General features: G+C 42.6%; 2 protein-coding genes across 21 annotated transcripts; one reads left to right on the top strand and one right to left on the bottom strand.

Annotated features, from left to right (window-relative positions):
• Nucleotides 1-94: 94 nt before the first annotated feature.
• lrrfip1b (leucine rich repeat (in FLII) interacting protein 1b) lies at nt 95-12,574 on the top strand. 20 transcript variants are annotated; one of them, XM_088368404.1, is made up of 18 exons: nt 110-631; nt 2,537-2,623; nt 3,851-3,898; nt 4,388-4,432; nt 4,584-4,634; nt 4,791-4,868; nt 5,010-5,045; nt 5,566-5,691; nt 5,792-5,962; nt 6,706-6,798; nt 6,980-7,072; nt 7,297-7,389; nt 7,554-7,674; nt 9,592-9,641; nt 9,755-9,869; nt 9,938-10,017; nt 10,367-10,471; nt 10,567-12,574. In XM_088368404.1, the coding sequence occupies exons 1-18, from the start codon at nt 542-544 to the stop codon at nt 10,675-10,677; spliced, it is 1,593 nt and encodes a 530-aa protein (XP_088224530.1). In that variant the 5' UTR covers nt 110-541; the 3' UTR covers nt 10,678-12,574. The 20 variants fall into 20 exon arrangements, with proteins under 20 accessions (XP_088224510.1, XP_088224514.1, XP_088224516.1 ...); XM_088368405.1 differs by having other exon boundaries at nt 111-631; nt 7,557-7,674; XM_088368397.1 differs by lacking the exon at nt 5,010-5,045.
• On the bottom strand, nt 11,607-15,676 carry LOC148402056 (opsin-3-like). The gene is made up of 4 exons (XM_088368406.1): nt 15,240-15,676; nt 13,137-13,462; nt 12,732-12,959; nt 11,607-12,094 (listed from the first exon to the last, which is right to left on the bottom strand). Exons 1-4 carry the CDS (start codon nt 15,601-15,603, stop codon nt 11,879-11,881), a joined length of 1,134 nt encoding a protein of 377 aa, XP_088224532.1. The 5' UTR covers nt 15,604-15,676; the 3' UTR covers nt 11,607-11,878.
• Nucleotides 15,677-18,602: the final 2,926 nt, after the last annotated feature.

Below are 18,602 nucleotides of genomic sequence, written 5' to 3'. Positions count from 1 at the left end.
TTTTTTGTTATTGAATAATCATTTGCAATCCATGCAGGCACCTAATTTAGAAAAAAAAAAAAAAAAACACGCCCCCTTCATCGTCACACTGCGGAAGGTAACGTAATGTGTTCGGGATGCAGCGATTCTGGTCCACCGGTGGCGTCCTTCTCCGCACGTCACCTGTCGCGTGCGTTTTGCTTCTTCACGTCCCGGAAGCAACGTAGGCGGCTCCCAGGCTCGCGGCGGATGTTGACAGAGGCGGATTAACGAGTTTTCTGGGCGGAGGAGGGACGACAATTGTGACGGAGCCGGTTTCAAGCGTCTTGTGGTTCCGAAGCGGAGCTGGCGTTAGCTTAGTCGTGAACGACACCGAACCTTCAATGTGAGTTCGAGCCCGGAAAAGGACTTCAAGCTGAGCCGCACCTCCGAACCTCTTTGATGGACCTGCAACGCGTCTGTCTAGGTTCGTGAAGGTTGTGATTGAAAGGCTGGTGCGCTCCGGAGGGAGACGAAGGTGCACGAAGGTACTGTACGTGGCCGGATAATTCTGTCCTGAACGATGGGGACTCAAGGACCCGGCAGAAAGAGGCTGCCCAACCAGGAGAAGATGACTGCAGAGGACGATGCTCTCCAACAGATCGCCCGGGACGTGAGTCAAAATAATTATTTCCATTATTTTCACACTAATTTCCATGATGATGATTTTTAGTGGTATATTTTTTGTGATTACTGTATTATTATGATTTTTTTGAAATGTGTATAAATAAATAATAGATACTTATATTACTGTAAACCATATTATTGTAATTATTTTAATTGCAATTCTTTACTATTATTATTTTTATTACACATTCGTTGTTTATTTTCATTTTCACTATATGTTTTTTCTGTATAGTAACCTAATATTAATGCTAAATAAAAATATAATTATTATTACTGTTATTATTAATATTATTATGATTACTATTGTTATTAATAGCAGCGAACTATTCAGCATATTTATAATCTGTATTATAATAATAACGAAAATAACATTTTCAAAATGAAATCATTATTATTATTATTATTATTATTATTATTATTATTATTGTTGTAAAGCAAATTAATACACCAAACATGATAAGATAAACAAAAATGAATAAAAATGTAATATAACAAGATGTGTACTACTATTACTACAACTACTAATAATAAGAATAATTTATTATTTTCAGTCTATTTGTATGATGTGTCATGATATAATAATATGTAATAATTTCTGTAACAATTACAAAATGTTATTAGTATTGTTCAGAAAATACATTCCGTCTTATAAACTCATAATGTATTTCTCACTACGAATGGTGATCTGTGCTGTAGACAAAACATGTGTGTCAGACTAGTCATGTGACTGTTGAGATGCAGATTAATGTTTAGAGGCTTAAAGAATGGGGGTCACGGGCACAGCACGCATGCACGCACATGGACACACTAGGTCAGTGCGTGTAATGGTGGTTCACACGTGTTTTTTGCATGGCAGGTTGTGTGGATTAAGTTCTGGTTGTCTGTCCTATTGTATACTGTATATGTGCTGAGATTGGCTGGTGACCAATGCAGGGTCTGCCTTTTGCCCGGTCAGCTCGAATTCACTCCAGCTCTCTGAATGATAAGCACTTGGATGGATTTTCCCCATCTTCATTTAACCCTATTCAAAACTATAATTTTATGCATCACATGTTCAGTCTTTTTTTTTTTAAACAAGGAACACATTACCTAAACCAGCCTGCCATTGTGGCACTGGGTCAGGAGGAAGAACAATACACTCAGTCTCCAGTCATGCAGTGCAGTCATGCTCGTTCATTCATTCAGTGAATTTTTAGGGCAATTGGAAGTTCATTGATTGGGTCAAATGATTCTTTCTTTGCTTTGAGGAGATACACTCTTACACCCAATGCTTGTTTTGCTTATTTACAATTTTGCAAACTCCTCCTTGGGGCATCCCCATGTGGCCATGACACTTGCAGCCACATTCTACCACTTCAATGTTTTTTCCACCCCCTTTGGAATGCTGCCCTGTGCTGCCACACATATCGCACATACCAGAAACCAACACAAGATGCCTGACACACCGATGTGTTTAGAGATAAAAAAAAAAAAAAGAATGATCAGGCAAGCCGTTTCATTATGAACAATTTATAAAATTAATCAAATTATTATTTTTTTACTCAACATTGCAGTTGCAATTTAACATGCAATTATTTTTTCATATGCCCTCCAAGTCAGTCTAAGTAGAGCCCATTTTATTTATATTTGAAGTTGGATACATTTGCATTAAACAGTGAATTAATATTTTTAAAAAAGATACATATATGTACAAATTGAATCATTAAATAGTCTTTCTATATTTAAGCGCAGTTCTCATGTTCAAACTAGCGGTGCATACTGTTACACTGGCTTACAAGAATGGTGGGTATACTATTAGGAATAAAACCTCGTTTTTACTAACACTTCACTTTAGTTTACTTCTAGAGGTGTAAAAAAAACTTGATCTTGATGTGATTTACGTCTTTGACAGGCAGAAGCGCGGTTGGCAGCGAGGCGAACAGCAAGAGCAGAAGCCAGAGAAATTCGGATGAAGGAACTAGAGAAGCAACACAAAGAGGTGAAGTGCTGTCACTCATGTCACCGTCCAGTCTGAATGGCCCAAAGTGCATTTTTTAAAATGGCCTCGGACAAAGTGGGCGGCATTGTAGAACATGTAGATTATATACACTCTACAATTGTCTGTGTCAATCTAAATAAGTAAAAGTACTGTAAAAGTGGTGTATACACACACACACACACACACACACACACACACACACACACACACACACACACACACACACACACACACACACAGACACCAGTCATCGGATCAAATTTGAGAATTTGTAAAAAAATGATCGCTACTTATTATCCTGATCTGCTTGGAAAATAATCAAGGCCGACAAACGTAAAACCCGTTTAATATTTACCTTGCAAATACTTGTTCAACACCAAGCCAGGGAGTCAATGATTATGAATGATAACCAATTAAAGAGCAACCAGAAGCTGTTTTCTGACAAAGAAAAGAACTGGTTGTGTTGAGTGTTTGTAAAATATTTCTCCCACTCCACTGCCACATAAATGACTAGTAGAATCTTGCAACCTCAGTCTAGTTACCAACAAGCTAACAGTTACCTAGCCCGCTCCATTTCTTCTTATGCTGCTCTTACTACTAAGATTACAGTGTACTTTGGTATAGAATTTTAATTTGTTCCATGATCAACCATAATGCAAACAAATCTGTGGCTTTATCAATTCAACTTTTTATGTTTCATGAAACATATGCAATGATTTAAGTTCAAATTCAAGGTCTAAGAATCCCAAGTTTATTTGTAAAACATGAAATTCTCAACGTCATCCTACAGTGATATTGACGCAAATGTTTTTGCCCCAAACTTTGTAAGAAAAAAAAAAAAAAAGAGCCATTCATCACCACTAATCAACTAACTTCCACTGAGTGGCAATAAGCAAGACATGTGACACACCCTGTGGTCAGAGGTCAGGTCAGACAGTAGGAGAGGCAACAGTGTGACTGTTCTTCAATCATCAGTCATTAGAAACATTCATCCTGCGCGGTGAGTCACTTCTCGCTTGTTCTCCAACCTTGATTTATTGTCTGCGCTTTATTTGAACCTTTCTCACCAAAGCATGTAATTACTTTTACACACTAACTTAGGTGTGGCCCATATGGACCTCAAACAAACAATTTAGCTTAAAAACCTGCCGAGGCACGACTCGCCTTCGACTTAAAAACAATCGAAACGGAAAAATGTTTTTAATGTGTGCTCCTTTTCCTCTACAGAAGTATTATGGTCTGGATTATAAATGGGGTCGCATTGAGCAGTGGATGGTACGACCACACATCTGCTGCCGGCCCGTGAAAACCTCCTGCCACCTAATCTCTCGAAAAACAAATAAAAGAGCATCGCAGCAGTTGTTTTGAACTGCTAGAGACTGTAACGTCACGCTATTCAGAATCAAGTCACTAATGTGACATAGTAGCCGTCTTTACGTTTTTAGATAGATGTCACAATTGTCACAAAGTGAAAGTCACCTGGGTGGAGTTAGAAGGTTTTTACGAGTCAGCTACACTGCATGTCAGCCTCTTGTGCGTGTGCTCGCATAGTATTCAGTGATAATGACGTCATTACCGCCACCTTGGAGTTTTTCATTTCAAGTAGCTGCCGTACACTGCTAGATAGTTTTATTTTCAAATCCTTATCTTTTTCAGTTTGCATGGTAGGCATGCTATCAAGCTTACAGATTGGATCATTTTATTTCTAACTCTGCTTTATTGTAACCGTCTCCTCTTCTTCTGTTCTCCTTCGCGGCCTATCAGGAGGACGGTGAGCGCTATTCTCGCCACTCGCGGAGAATCGCTTCGGTCTGTATCGTTTAGGACATGTCTTCTTATCTTTCTTGTGTGAGAAGTTTTGAAAAAAGATGCCGTTACGTCCAGCAATGTGAAGCCACATCGTCATTGCAAGTGGTTTGTGTACTCTGACGTCAACGTGTCTTCATGTTTGTGTTTTCAGCTGTCAGATGATGAAGAGCGCATGTCTGTAGGGAGTCGAGGCAGTCTGAAGGTGACTACACTCCACCAGTCTATCCCTGGTTCTTCTTCTTCGAGTTCACTTCTGTCTCGCATCTTTTCTTTCACTTCTCCTTCCTGGCACACATCCTTGTCTCATCTGCTTCTATCCTTTTATCCCTGCACTTGTTCTTCCTTTCTGCCTTCCCAGCCTTCAGATTACAGCTCATTTCTTGGTTCTGGCTCCCGGGCATCCTCCAGAGCTAGTTCAGCTCGTGCCAGCCCTGTGGTAAGTTTGGCTAGGTCTGTTAATCCTGATGTTTGTTGCAGCTGACTGCGGACTAAGTGGTGGGAAATAGCTGGAGTTTTCTTTGAGGGCGCCGTAAAAAAAACAAAAACATATCTATAGTCTGACTTTGTGTGTGCTTAGGTGGAGGAGAGACTGGACAGAGACTTCCTGGATAGAGTAAGTCAAGTTTCTAGGTTTGGCTCATTTGAGCTAAGATGAAAATGGCGCTGGGCGCTACAGCCATTCAGCGATTTCACATCCAGAAAAGACAAATGTTTTCTTAGTATACCTGACAAGTTAAGCTATCAAATCAACATGGCATCGATTCATAATTGTTTCTACTCACCAGGAATTTTCTTTTTCTCTCCTACCTACTTTAAGTGCTGCTTTTAACGTAATGCCACTCAAAGTTCAAACTGAGACACCATATAACTGAAATATCTTTTGCTACTGAAGTAGATGTGACAAGAATGTTAGAAAAACATGCAGTTGGATGTTCTTAAATGTTCGTAATGGCAATTTGTTACGCTACAAAGAGTTATATTTGAGTATTTAATTGAAATACAAAAACATTTGCAAGTATGTGCCACTACTAGTAGAGCTACTGTATTTTTTTTTTACTGTATTGCTCAGCCATGATAATTTGATTTTAAGCCGCTTCCGCCGTTGAATTGTATTGACGTGTCTTCCTCCTCAGGGCTCCAGGACAGCGCTGAACCTTTCTGCAGCCACTTTGTCTTCACTGGGTGGAGCGTCATCTCGCAGAGGAAGCTGTGACACGTCAGTCTCCGTCGAGATGGAGGCGTCAATCAGGGAGATGAAGGTAGCGACAATTCACTGATTAACTGATTAGCAATTAATCAAAACCATATGATCCGTCTGCTAAAGAGGTCTGACTCATGAGTGATTATCCATTGTCTCAGGACTCTGTGGCAGAGGCAGAGGAAAAGTATCGCAGAGCCATGGTTTCAAACGCTCAGCTGCACAACGACAAGTCGACTTTAATGTATCAGGTGGAAACTCTGCGGGAGGACCTGAGCGACATGGAGGAACTGCTTTGGGAGGCGCGACGGCACGCCGATGAGCGCACAAAGGTAAGTAGGTTGATGGGATGTCAGATAGCATTGTTTGAATTTCTTTCTAACAGGTGGAACAATTATTCACACTCTATTCTGAAGAGGGAGTTTACAATGTTAAAACTGCTTGCAAGATTTGAGTGTAGCCTCTCTCTTCTAACCTCCAGTCTCTCACCAAAACTGTTCCGCTCACTGACATGCATAAGTGTGATTCTCAAATCCACAGACAAGGCATACCTTGCTTCAACAAATACGCAGCGCTAGCAATTCTAAGGTAGCATTAGCACTGTGAACAAGACAGCTAAGTTAGTAGCATGACATATTCATAATGGAATGTTACTTTGAGACTAATTGCCCTATATTCGTGCCAAGCGCAAGTCTAGTGCAATTGTGTGCTTACTGTGTGAGTGAACCCCCATAGCTGTTGAGGTTTACTTTAAAATTTAAATAAAGATGGCAATAACATACATTCCATTCATTAATTTCTACAATGTTTCAGTTTTCATATTTAGGAATGAATTCAGATGCAACATACACTATCGGTCAAAAGTTTGGGGTCATCCAGAAAACTTACCAACATAATTGCACAAGGGTTTTCAAGGGATTTCTATACATCCATAAGACGTCTAACACAGCAAACACAATGGAACATTAGAACACTGGAGTAATCATTTCAGCATCACTTCAGAATCTTATAATGAGTATTTGCACATCATGACTTCCCAGCACTTATTTCTGATGTGCCCCGTGTGTGTTTGCAGGCATACGAACGTGAGCGTGACTGTCACATTCTCCTTCAGTTCCAGTTTAAAGAGATGAACGAGACTATGAGACGAAGTGAAGAACTTCTGATGGTCAGTTCAACGCTGAGCATTCCCAACATAGACAAAATGTACAGACCGGCGTGCTCACATTCATCTTCTGTGTAACCTCAACAAGATTCAAGATCTTTGGGCAAACTTACCACCTTTTAATGAGCTTTTAACAGCTTTTTCTAATTTCCTTTTCCTTCCTTCCTTCCTTCCACTCCCCCAGGAAGTGTCACAGTTACGAGAACAAACACATGCTTATGCTCAAGAGGTGTCTGACTTGCAGGAGGCTCTGCAGTGGAAAGAAAAGAAGATTGCGGTATGATGTGATGAAGGGTCCAAACATTACAAACGCTCAAATATTGGTATTAGTAAATCAAAACAAAGAAAAAAAGCCAGAGCAGATATAATTTCTACTAAATGTCATACTAATATTACTGCTAATCCATTCATCTTACTTAACCCGCTTTCTCTCCTTTCTCCTACCTTCCCACTCCCCCCCCCTCCCCCAAACACCGACTCATCGTACTTGGTCCCTCTCAGGCATTAGAGCGTCAGAGGGAAATCTCTGACGTTATTCAAATCGAGCGCGACCAGCTGAGAGTTGAGGTGCTCAGCCTCCGAGATGTTGTCAAGGTACAGAAAAAGAAGCCGCGATGCCCTCGCCATGTCGCTTGACACGACATGTAACCATTTGGCCTCGTTCAGCTTTATTTTTATTTTTTTTTAAAGGAAGGTCAGCCAATCAAAGAAAGCGTGCAATTCGTTGATGCGTCAGTGATTATTGATCATTTCCCAAGCAGAAATACGGAGAGGTCATTTCTCCTGAGCTCGCAACCAATGGGGGGCCGAGATTGGACGAGGATGAAGTCAGCAACAGCTTTGCGGAGGACGTTGCTGACAGCAGAGAGAGCATGCTGGGTAAGCTTCAATTGCCAGAAAACACAAGCTATCACTATCATTCATCTTTTATTGTTCAATGACAGTAAAGCAGGGGGTGTCCAAACTGCAGCCCGGGTGCCATTTGTATCCATTTTTTTAGTTGACCCCAGAGCATGTACTCTAACATTTGCCAAGGCCCGCAAGGCTTTTGAAGTTGTGAAAATAAATGTTATCTAAATTCGACACGTCACACCGAAGAGTAGTGTTAACAACACCGTCTAATATGAAAGACTGAAAAAAAATACAAAATGAGGCTTCAAAGACCTCCGCTTGCACATGTTGTGGGCGTGTCCGCCGATTATGCTGAAATCACGCCTTGTGCAAATTTCAATCAAACGTCCGTGCTTAATGCTCCAATGTATCCTCCGTGGTCTTTCAGGCAACACCGGAGACATCACGTCCCACTATTGCCCAAAAAATAAACCCACACAGTTGCTCAGCTTCGGCTCGGCCGGCAAGCACGTACGAGTTTCGAACGTGAGCCGAGAGGCCCGCGCAAGGAAACAATTGACTCATCAAGGAAGAAGAAAAGATCGTATGAGAATAGTTTCCACCAGACTAAAAGGAAGTTGTGTTTCTGTGAAAAGCGCAATCGCAAAACAAGCCGAGAAGCAGAGTGGAGACTCTGATCATGAGTTGACACCCACACCTAAAGTCAAGTCACCGAATGAAGCCAAACTGTCCAAAAAAAGTCAAGCAAATCGCAAAAAATCCATCTCTCATGTTGGCAGGACTTCCATTGGAAAAGTCCAAAAATCAGGTCAGCCCGCCTCGATCTTATATCAAAAGAACATCAGATCTGGAAACTCGGCTGACACAATACAGCGGCCCGATTCAAACCGCCTGACAGGTCAGAAATTGAACGAAAAGCCCGTTGAATGTTCCTCCGCACCCACTGGGGTGAGCGCAGCAGAGCCTTCTTTCTCAGAAAGTCTCATACGTGAATACTGTGAGGAATGTTCTGCAAAATATCAGCAAAGGGTCATTGGAAATACCGCTGAGAATTGTCAAAGATCACAAGAAGAAGCAGACGATATAGAAGAAGCAGACGATATAAACATGTCCGACTTTGTTTTTGTGGATTCCACTTTTGCTGGGGACACCACCTCCCCTGAAGACCTCTTCACAAAGTTGCCTAGATCTCCGGCCACTTCCGCTACCGTCGGCCATATTTGCAATTTCGCGAGGTTTGTTGAGGAACTCAAGGTCATGGCAGCTCCTGAATGGGTGCTGTTCAAACTCCCAGAAGGGAAAGTGTTTGAAGAGCAACGAGTCAGCCAGATACTGGGGACAGATATGCAGGCTACCCAGGAGGTGGCAGACATGGACAGTTGTGAGGAAGCCCATGAGGAGATGGAGCAGTAAGATTGTGGTTGTGGTCCAAAGTCGTGCCACCCTAATAAGAACAGCGCTACAATCTTTATGGACTGAAATTGTTTAAGTGTCATATTTAAAGATACTCACAAGCTACAAATTAGGTGGATCGAATAATCTGCTATTGATGTTTGTATTGTATTTTTTGGTCATCAAAAGCAATAAATGAGTCCTGTTGATTTAAGTTCCAAGTATTTTATTCCCCCCTTCCACATAACGTTTGCTGCTATGTTACGATTTTCTCAACAGTGACTTCGCAGAATTACACAAGGGTAAGAAATTATAGAAACCAAGTGAACTGTTCCTCACTGTTTACTAATTAAAATCTAACACCAATATTTTAGAATCAAACCACCAATCATTTGATTTTAAACTAGGCTATCATAATAATTTCTCTAATAATTCCAAATTGTCATCAAATACAGTTATTTGAATTCCAATTAAGCATGCATAGTGAATGAACAAATAAATAAGCTTGTGGGGAGGCTCTTTGTAACCATGCGTCCACTTCTGTCGTTTCAGAGCTGCATCTGAAGAAGCTACTTGAAGAAAGGGAAAGTTTGCAGGATCAGGTGTGACAGGAAATCAACACTGAAACATCATGCAAATTTCACACAAGAGGGAGACGAACAGCCATCCTGCAGGATTTTCATTTGTTTTCAAATTGTGTGTGTGTCTTCTACAGGTGAGAATGCTCAAGACTCAACTGCTTCTGAGACAAAGAAATCTTGATGGGAGCCAAAATCCAGAGGAAGACGGTTTGGAAAATGGCGCAGATTCTCATGCGGTGGACCTTCAGAGTGAGCCTTCATCTTCTTCTCACTCTCGCTCGTTCGTCTTCGTCACTGTCGCACGCTTTTCTTCTCAGGAGATGCAAGCAGACAAATCAGCGAGCTGAAATTCAAACTCGTCAAATCTGAACAAGAAGTTACCGCTCTGGAACAGAACGTACGTCGTTGGTCTTTTCCTTTTTTGTTGTTTGATTCGTTTTTTTCAATCCACCTTCCACACAATATTTTTTTTTCCAACCCTTACATACTTTTCATTTTGATTCAGGCCAAGCGTGTCCTCATAATTAATTATTATAATGAGTAAAAGACATTTTCAAATGTTTTCCTTTATTGGGCAAGGAAAATCATCAGTATCAAGCCACGTGTTTTGTGTCCAAAGTATTTCACATTTGACCCAAAGTTCTAATCTTGTAGGCAAGCTTTTCAGGTCTTGCCATATGTTTGAGAATATGAGTTTATTCCTCTGTGCCTCTAAATACACTTTTCTTGCTGGTGTCATTGTCCAGGTCATCCGTCTGGAAGCTCAGGTAACTCGCTACAGGACAGCGTCGGAGAATGCAGAGATGGTTGAGGATGAGCTGAAGGTCGAAAGGAGAAAACTGCATAGAGAAGTACTGTCCTCCAAAAATAAAAACTGCAAAATCGCTAGTCTTTCACATTCTTTAATTTTTCATTGTCCAAAATATGTTTGTTTCGGTGTCTGCAGCTGCGCACTGCTCTGGATCGGATCCAGGAGCTGGAATCGGCGAATAGTCACCTCACCAAACGTCTGGAGAAGATGAAAGCCAACCGCAGCATCCTCTTGGCCCAGCAGTGACCCCCAACGGTTCCATCTCTCGTTTCGCAATGGACTCCCGAACGACTCTCCGGGTCGGAGAGCTTGCGGAATCTTTTCTCCTGCAGCTTGACAATCGCTTGTGTTGGGTGACGGATGCTTGATTTGACCGTGAGGGTGGGCTTTGTGTGACCAGCTAATGCGGGGCTCTATGCTATGTCTTATGCTGCCCTAAGACTCCTTCCACCTGCTCCGCCAGGTGCTGAAAAGCAACTTCTTCTGCCTCATAAACTTTCTCCTCCAACACTGGGGGCTACAGACAGTCATTTGAGGATTTATTCAGTCTCATCTTAATGTCCTTGGATGACGATTCTCTCAACCTCACTCGTAAGACAATTTAGCGCAACTGAATGTCTTACTGGTAAAGTTTTTCTACTGCTGCCTTCAACACTATTAGTGTGATGTTGGTACCCACTCAGCCTGGCAAAATTGTGCACTTGTTGATGCTACAACCAGTTTCATTGCGAAATTCAACAATTAAGTGCTTCACTACTGTACGACAAGTCACTCGACTTGTTTGGCCTCGTCATTCTACTCGTGCCCAAAGATGTTCATTGGAGTTAAGACCGTATTAGCATATGGACAACTCAGCACAGGTGTTCTAGTACAACTTTTAGTCGTGCTGGTTTCTACTACTGTATGACGTTTCTGCACTCCAGTAGAATGATGTTATTTTTCCACCACTGCAGAACATTCATGTGCACGAGTTGAACTACTAATGGCTGGTTGTCCGCTTCTCTCTGCTTCTTCCTTCCATTACATTATGACATTTTTTGGGTGCACAAATAGAACTGTCTCACATTTTGGTGAATGCCATTCACGACTTTGACACAGCTGAAGACTCCTAACACTTCATCACGAGCGCCAACAGTGTGCAGATGTTTAGTACTGCACACTGTGGGCAGCGAGGGTTTAGTTCCCACTTATTGTGAGTGTCCCAAAATTAGATGGGGGGGGTGATTTAGGGTTCACCTATTAAATGTTACGGATTAAACATAGAAAATATTTTTATTCCACTTTGAACAACCACAGCAGGTTGACTACACGGAAAATATTCACATTTGTTCAGAATCATCCACTTCAAGCTGCTACAACTTGCCACCTTTCTTGGTGGCTTCGGGTGACATTTCTTGAATGTTCACTTGGGTCACTTTTGAGTCCGACAACAGCTCACAGGGAGATGTCATGCAGTGACACTTTGATGTTTTTCCGAGAGGGTGGCGCTGGTGCCGTCTGCGTCGCAGGCTTTGGCTTGTTCGGCGGCATCGCCGAGGACAACGGGGCCGCTGCCCACCGTCAAACGGTTAAGATGGAACGCGGTGGTTCTGGTATGGATGGATTGACTGTTCTCTGTCAGTCGGTGCTGGCAGTGGAACAGGATCAGGAAGCAGCGGTGGAACTGATTGAAGAAGAACATTGAGAGCAATCGGCTTTGATTGATTTGGTGGCATATAGAGTCACTCGAGTTAAAAGATACTTTTTTAACTTACAAAAGAAGTGATTTGATAGAAGCAACCAAGATGTTACTGTTTCGCCCATAGTCATGGTTGCATGTTAAGAACGTGCAACTTGAATGTAACATGACCGCTCAATAAGAGTCATATTTAACCAACTACAGGAAACATACACACTTAAACAATAATGATTCTTGACTTTTCGACGGGAAAACTTCAACATTGCATGGCAACAGTAGAAGCAATAAAGCAGATAAAAAGAACCCTACAAATTTTAAGGAAAAAAGCAATTAAGAGACAATATCAGGTTCAACCCAATCCAGAATGCGAATGTCAAATAACAACAGTACTGGTGAGTTGTTTTTTTGTCTTGCCTTGATGTAATGATTTATTTTGCTATAATTATAAAACCTGGTGCAAAGAAACTTGATGTCCTTTGTGTTAATGATACTTGATGTACTGCTTATTTCAAATACTTTTCAAAGCTCTCAAATGGGTTCATGGGGTTTGAAAGCACATCCACCTCACGCTTTTTTGTATGTGCCCTGGCGAGCAATCCAGGGTGGAGAGCTCCCACCTCACCTGCTTGTTCATCAGGATGTAGATGACCGGGTTGAACACGGTGCTGCTCTTGGCCAGGATGGAAGGCACCACACTCGCTACAGGGCTGATGAGGCCCGGCTGGCCAAACGTGGCTATCATGGCAACGACGCCGTACGGCATCCAGCAGAGAAGGAAGCAAAGCACTGTGATGACAACCATGAACAGGATGTGGAACTCCCGCCGCCTCGTCCGGCGAATTCGACCCACCTGATGACACAAGTGATGACGTGCAGTTAAACATTTAAAAGCAAAAGGAAGAAATAAAAAGCTTACTGAAGTACTTGAAGAGCATTTGGATAACATCCTTCTATTTGGAAAGAGTGTGAATACTTATCAGCACCTCAGACTTTGTCTCTGCTTGGCGGCTCAACTGCGGGGACCCACCTGTCTAACGGCATGCAAAAGGCGACCGTAGCAGTACATCATGATAAAGACGGGCAGACCCAGACAGAAGACGAACAGACAGATGATGTAGGAATGAGAGCAGGATGTTCGCTCGGTCCACGTCACCGAGCAGCTGGTCCCCGCGCCCTCCAGCCCGTAGCTGCTCCATCCCAGCAAGGGGGGCAACGTCCATGCCAGTGAGTAGAGCCAAGCCCCACACACTGCGAGCAGAGGCTTCCTGTAGTCCGGGGCCCGCTTGTTGTATACTAGCAGGGTGCTGTATCGTTCGTAGGACACGAGGGCGAGAGACACCAGAGAAACAATACCTAGGGCACATACAAAGCACTTATCTTTTAGTGCAGAGTGGGACTTATTCTATAATGCAAAATGGTTTAGGCCTATTCATTATCTATGCACACATACGTATGTTCTGATTATTGACGCAGGCCAAAAATATCCCTTATATTATGAGCTCAGAGCGTCTGAAGCTTCCTGACACTCATTAATAGATGTTTTATCTGTGATCAGCGTTTCAGAAAAAAGAAAATTTTCCCAAAAGCCGACAGTGCTCCTTATAGTCCGGTGCGCCTTATATATGGATCAATTGATGAATTTGTTGATCCATACTGGTTGTACACAATGCTCTGCCAAAATGTTCGTTTTAGTACGACTAGTAAATTACAAGGTCGCATCGCTTCCCAGCATTACGGCAACCGTAGTCAGGGGGGCGTCACTGAATAATCCGTTGTACCCGTGAGGCTATTTCATTTAAAAATAGTATGCTCCGTTAATGTTATGAGTAAATTTACGGATCGATATGGAAGGGAAACATAGGTAAGCAGTACCAATGTGTTAGATCGAACTTTAGTCAGTTCCGATCATTTTATAGGAGATCGTTTGAGAAACGCGATTGTTTACACTTTGCTGAGGCTCATGGGAGTCTGCGAGCTGAGGCTCATGGGAGTTTGCGGGTGGCTAATGCAATAACGATAGCTGCTATACGCGCGAGGCTATTTCATGTCAAAATAGGCTGCTCTGTTGATGTTTCGAGTAAATTTACGGATCGATATGGAAGGGAAACACAGGTAAGCAGTACCAATGTGTTAGATCAAACTTTAGTCAGTTCCGATTATTTTATAGGAGATCGTTTGAGAAACGCGATTCTTTACACTTTGCTGCGGCTCATGGGAGTCTGCGAGCTGAGGCTCATGGGAGTTTGCGGGTGGCTAATGCTATAACGATAGCTGCTATACGCGCGAGGCTATTTCATGTCAAAATAGGCTGCTCTGTTGATGTTTCGAGTAAATTTACGGATCAATATGGAAGGGAAACATAGGTAAGTAGTATCAATGCATTATATCGAACTTTCGTCAGTTCTGATCATTTTACAGGAGATAGTTTGAGAAACGTGATTGTTTACAGAGGGCTTGTTGCTAGTGGACGCATACCGCAACCCTAGTTAACCTCAGTTTGTTGCAGTATAGCTTCTATTTTATGTGCCTTTTACTCTGATGCGCCCTATATATGGAATCATTTCTAAAATAAAAAATTCAATGAGGGTGCACCTTATCATCCATTGCGCCTTTTGGTGCGAAAAATACGGTATTTATTTTCGTAGGTGCAGATCTTACACCTGGGACAAAGCACCCGCTGACCTCCATATGACCTTTGCACCTCTTGTTTTGGATGAACAAATTATGTTGTTTTACTATTTCACACGTGACCCTTCAAAGACCATCAGGTGTTTGTTTTTTATGGAACTGGCGCAAATGTGGTGGTCACACAGTTCTCAGGAGTGTTTCCAATTGCCCCCTGATGGAAACTCCTTCATTGTGTTTGGGAATTTGGCAGACCGCTCTGCCCCATGCTGGGCGCATTTTCTATTTAATGTCCGGACGCAGCTGGTGGCTGAAAGCAGACTAAATTTTACATCAGTTGAAAGAATGTCTAGTGGTGTGACACGATATTTGGCTGGACCGAGGAGCAGGAAGACAGATTCTGAGCACCGCGTAAATATGTGTGATATCACTGACAGTACGATTGTTGTTGTTTTTAAACTTTTACTTCTACTTCTCAAAGTACTTTAGCCATGTCCGAACTCACCGAAGCAAGAGTTGATGAAGCCGTACCACAAGCACCCCAGCCGTCCAAACAACCACCGGTAGTGCAGACTGGACGCGAAGCTCAGTGTGGTCCCGCAGGCGCACACCAGCATGTCGCTGATGCTGATGTTGAGCAGCAGCATGTTGACGGGCGTCCGCAGCGTCTTGAACTTGCAGAACAGAACCAGCACCAGCAAGTTGTTAAAGAAGCCAAACACCATGATGGAACCCAGGAAGAGCGACATCACGCGGTGACCGCCGCGCGTCAACTGCTCCCGCGGCGTGTCGCTCCACCGGTCGTGCCGGGAGGCGCCCACTGTGGATGTCCAGTTCATAGCCGGCCCATCCGAAAACATGACGGACATGTCAGCTCGAATGTGCGCGAGTCTGCGATAGAGTAACTGAGCGTCTGTGTCACCCACTTAACATCCCCTCGTGTGCGCCTGACAGCTTACTGGCTCTGCAGAAGCCAGCGTGCGCTTAAATGCTGTCAAAGCTGGAAGAGGCAGGCAGGCGTCAACCTCAGGCCCCGGGCCAGATACGGCCCGCCGTATCATTTTATGTGTCTTGAGGCCTCTATGGCGTTTCTTGCAAGAATCTGAACCGAAATTGTAAACTGTCACCAATGTAACAAAAACCTGGACAATTTGCGTGGGACTGGGGAAAATAATGCTAATTGTCTTCACTGACAAAACTCCGCATGTAATTGACACCCTCTAATGTATGTGGGGTCACCCAGAAAGATGACTCTAAGAACAGATCTCAACAAGTTTCTTGTTTAAACAAGAATCAACATCTACAGTATGTTGCCGCATTGTCACACCTTCTGGTTATTTTTGCCTCTTGCCTGCAGAGACTCAGCAGGGGGTCCAGACACAAGGCCATATTCAGTCTTCCGAATGCTTAAATTTTTTTACTCATTAATATTCGTCATGATTTGTTATTGAGTTGAATCCAGGCACATTTAGACTGCTACCTGCTGGCTGTCAGTGGCCAATAGAACATCGTAAACACATGTTCACAGGTGGAAAATGTGATTTGTTTACTGTAAACAGCGGGATTGGTACACTGTAACAGTTTGTGCTATAGTTTTGTCTTATCCATTGCTCTTTCTCTCAACATGTTCTCAATTTATTTGTTTGATTGTGTTTTAAGACCTTAAGAAAATAAGAGTTATAAATGCAAGAAAAACATGGCGAGATAGCAGCACTTAAATAGGGTTCTCCAACGCAGATTTTACTTATGGTCTAAAGTGTAACGTACATGATGGAGGGCACTACTGCGTGCGTGCGTTACTCTGAGGAGATAGTGTACCGTGGTTCTCCTGGACACTGGGTTTTGAGAGGCTACTCCACTAGTGTTGGCTCGTGAGTGAACGATTCGTTCAAAAGAACGAATTCTTTTCAGTGAACGAGCGTGAACGAATCACTTCCTGAATTGATTCGTTCTTTTTTCAGTTCATATGACTTCAACCAGTAGGTGTCGGTAATGCGCATTGAAGCTGGTGCCACTTCGCCGTAAAGTAAAACGAAGAAAATGACGTGCATCAACGGATCAGTCAGTGAACGTGTTGCGTCTCCCTCCTGGCGTGAACTATGTAAGCCACATTGTAGATTTACGATTTGCCAAGGAAAAAAAGAACCACTCACTGAAACGCCACTTCTTTTATGCGCTTTTTCTCCAAGCTAACGGCTAACTTCATTGCATGAAGGGATGCACCGTTATGCAACAGTGGGGAGATTATGCTTCTCTTTGGGTAATCTTGATTTTGTAACGTATAGTAGTTTTTAAATAACCTGTATGCATATATACCCCTAAATATTGTTATCCAATATATCTACTGCAATTTCACATTAGATTGCTGGTTTGAAATTTACTTGTATTACTATTATTATTTTAATAAACATTAAAACCTGTTAAAACTTGTCTGGTGTTTCATTCCTTGTTTTTATTTTTTTGGGCATGAAAACAAAAATCTGACATTTGGTTAACTGCTTTATATGATAATATGTATGTGTTTTACGTTGTGTAATATGTGTTGGTGTCCGCCAAAATAAAGAGCAAGTAGTCAAATACACATTCTTGACACGTACAAAATATATATATATAATATATAATATTAGGTACACCTGAAAATGGTGGTGTACCTAATGGAGTGTCCGTGTGACGTCACAGATCAACCAGCCAATCAGGAGGTGGGAGGGAGGGCGGGTATGGCACTTTTCACTTAAGCTAATGAAGTGGCCTGTGATTAGGTACACCTCATGGACACTTCAATAGGTACACTACACGAGGTTAAAAAAAAAAAAAAGAAGAAATAAAGTGTTAATTGCACAATAAAAGCACATTTAAGTATATTCTCACACCTGGGATCGAACCAAATTTTTACAGAGCAAGAGCCCGTGTTACTAACCAGTCAGCTAGTTCAACCTGGCGATCCATGGTCATCTGCACTGTCTTGTACTAGTGACGTGCATTCCAGTTAAGTGAATTGAATCTTTAGAATCGGTACTTATTGTAGTCTCCATGAGGTGTACCTAATAACAGGCCACTTTATTAGGGAAATATCATGGTCAAAGGTCACAGGTGTCAAGCTCTAGTCCTCGGGGCCGCGTTCCAACATGTTTTCCAAGTGACCCTCGTTAAGCGCAGGTGCGTGAAAACTTCTAGCTTCTTTCACGTTCAAAAGGAGCTAAAAGTTTTCACGCACCTGCATTTAACGAGGGAATCACACGGACACTCCATTAGGTACACCGCCATTTTCAAGTGTACCTAATAGCAGGCCACTTTATTAGGGAAATATGATCAAAGGTCACAGGTGCCAAGCTCTAGTCCTCGGGGCCACGTTCCAACATGTTTTCCAAGTGACCCTCGTTAAGCGCAGGTGCGTGAAAACTTTTAGCTTCTTTCACGGTCAAAAGGAGCTAAAAGTTTTCACGCACCTGCACTTAACGAGGGAATCAAACGGACACTCCATTAGGTACACCGCCATTTTCAAGTGTACCTAATAGCAGACCACTTTATTAGGGGAATATCATGGTCAAAGGTCACAGGTGCCAAGCTCTAGTCCTCGGGGCCGCGTTCCAACATGTTTTCCAAGTGACCCTCGTTAAGCGCAGGTGCGTGAAAACTTTTAGCTTCTTTCACGGTCAAAAGGAGCTAAAAGTTTTCACGCACCTGCACTTAACGAGGGAATCAAACGGACACTCCATTAGGTACACCGCCATTTTCAAGTGTACCTAATAGCAGACCACTTTATTAGGGGAATATCATGGTCAAAGGTCACAAGTGTCAAGCTCTAGTCCTCAGGGCCGCGTTCCAACATGTTTTCCAAGTGACCCTCGTTAAGCGCAGGTGCGTGAAA

This window comes from Syngnathus floridae, chromosome 2 (genome assembly GCF_059516105.1).
Source record: "Syngnathus floridae isolate MCC-2025c chromosome 2, RoL_Sflo_1.0, whole genome shotgun sequence".
Taxonomy (NCBI): domain Eukaryota; kingdom Metazoa; phylum Chordata; class Actinopteri; order Syngnathiformes; family Syngnathidae; genus Syngnathus; species Syngnathus floridae.
The sequence above is the reverse complement of the archived record's forward strand: the minus strand, read 5'-3'. Positions and strand labels throughout refer to the sequence as shown.

Coding starts and splice junctions, on each gene's coding strand:
- LOC148402056 (XM_088368406.1), bottom strand. CDS start 15,603: ATGTCCGTCATGTTTTCGGATGGGCCGGCTATGAACTGGACATCCACA. Junction 13,463..15,239: donor CTTCATCAACTCTTGCTTCG/GTGAGTTCGGAC, acceptor TATGTGCCCTAG/GTATTGTTTCTCTGGTGTCT. Junction 12,095..12,731: donor ACATCCTGATGAACAAGCAG/GTGAGGTGGGAG, acceptor TTCTTCAATCAG/TTCCACCGCTGCTTCCTGAT.
- lrrfip1b (XM_088368384.1), top strand. CDS start 542: ATGGGGACTCAAGGACCCGGCAGAAAGAGGCTGCCCAACCAGGAGAAG. Junction 4,433..4,583: donor ACTCGCGGAGAATCGCTTCG/GTCTGTATCGTT, acceptor TTGTGTTTTCAG/CTGTCAGATGATGAAGAGCG. Junction 6,799..6,979: donor GAAGTGAAGAACTTCTGATG/GTCAGTTCAACG, acceptor CCACTCCCCCAG/GAAGTGTCACAGTTACGAGA.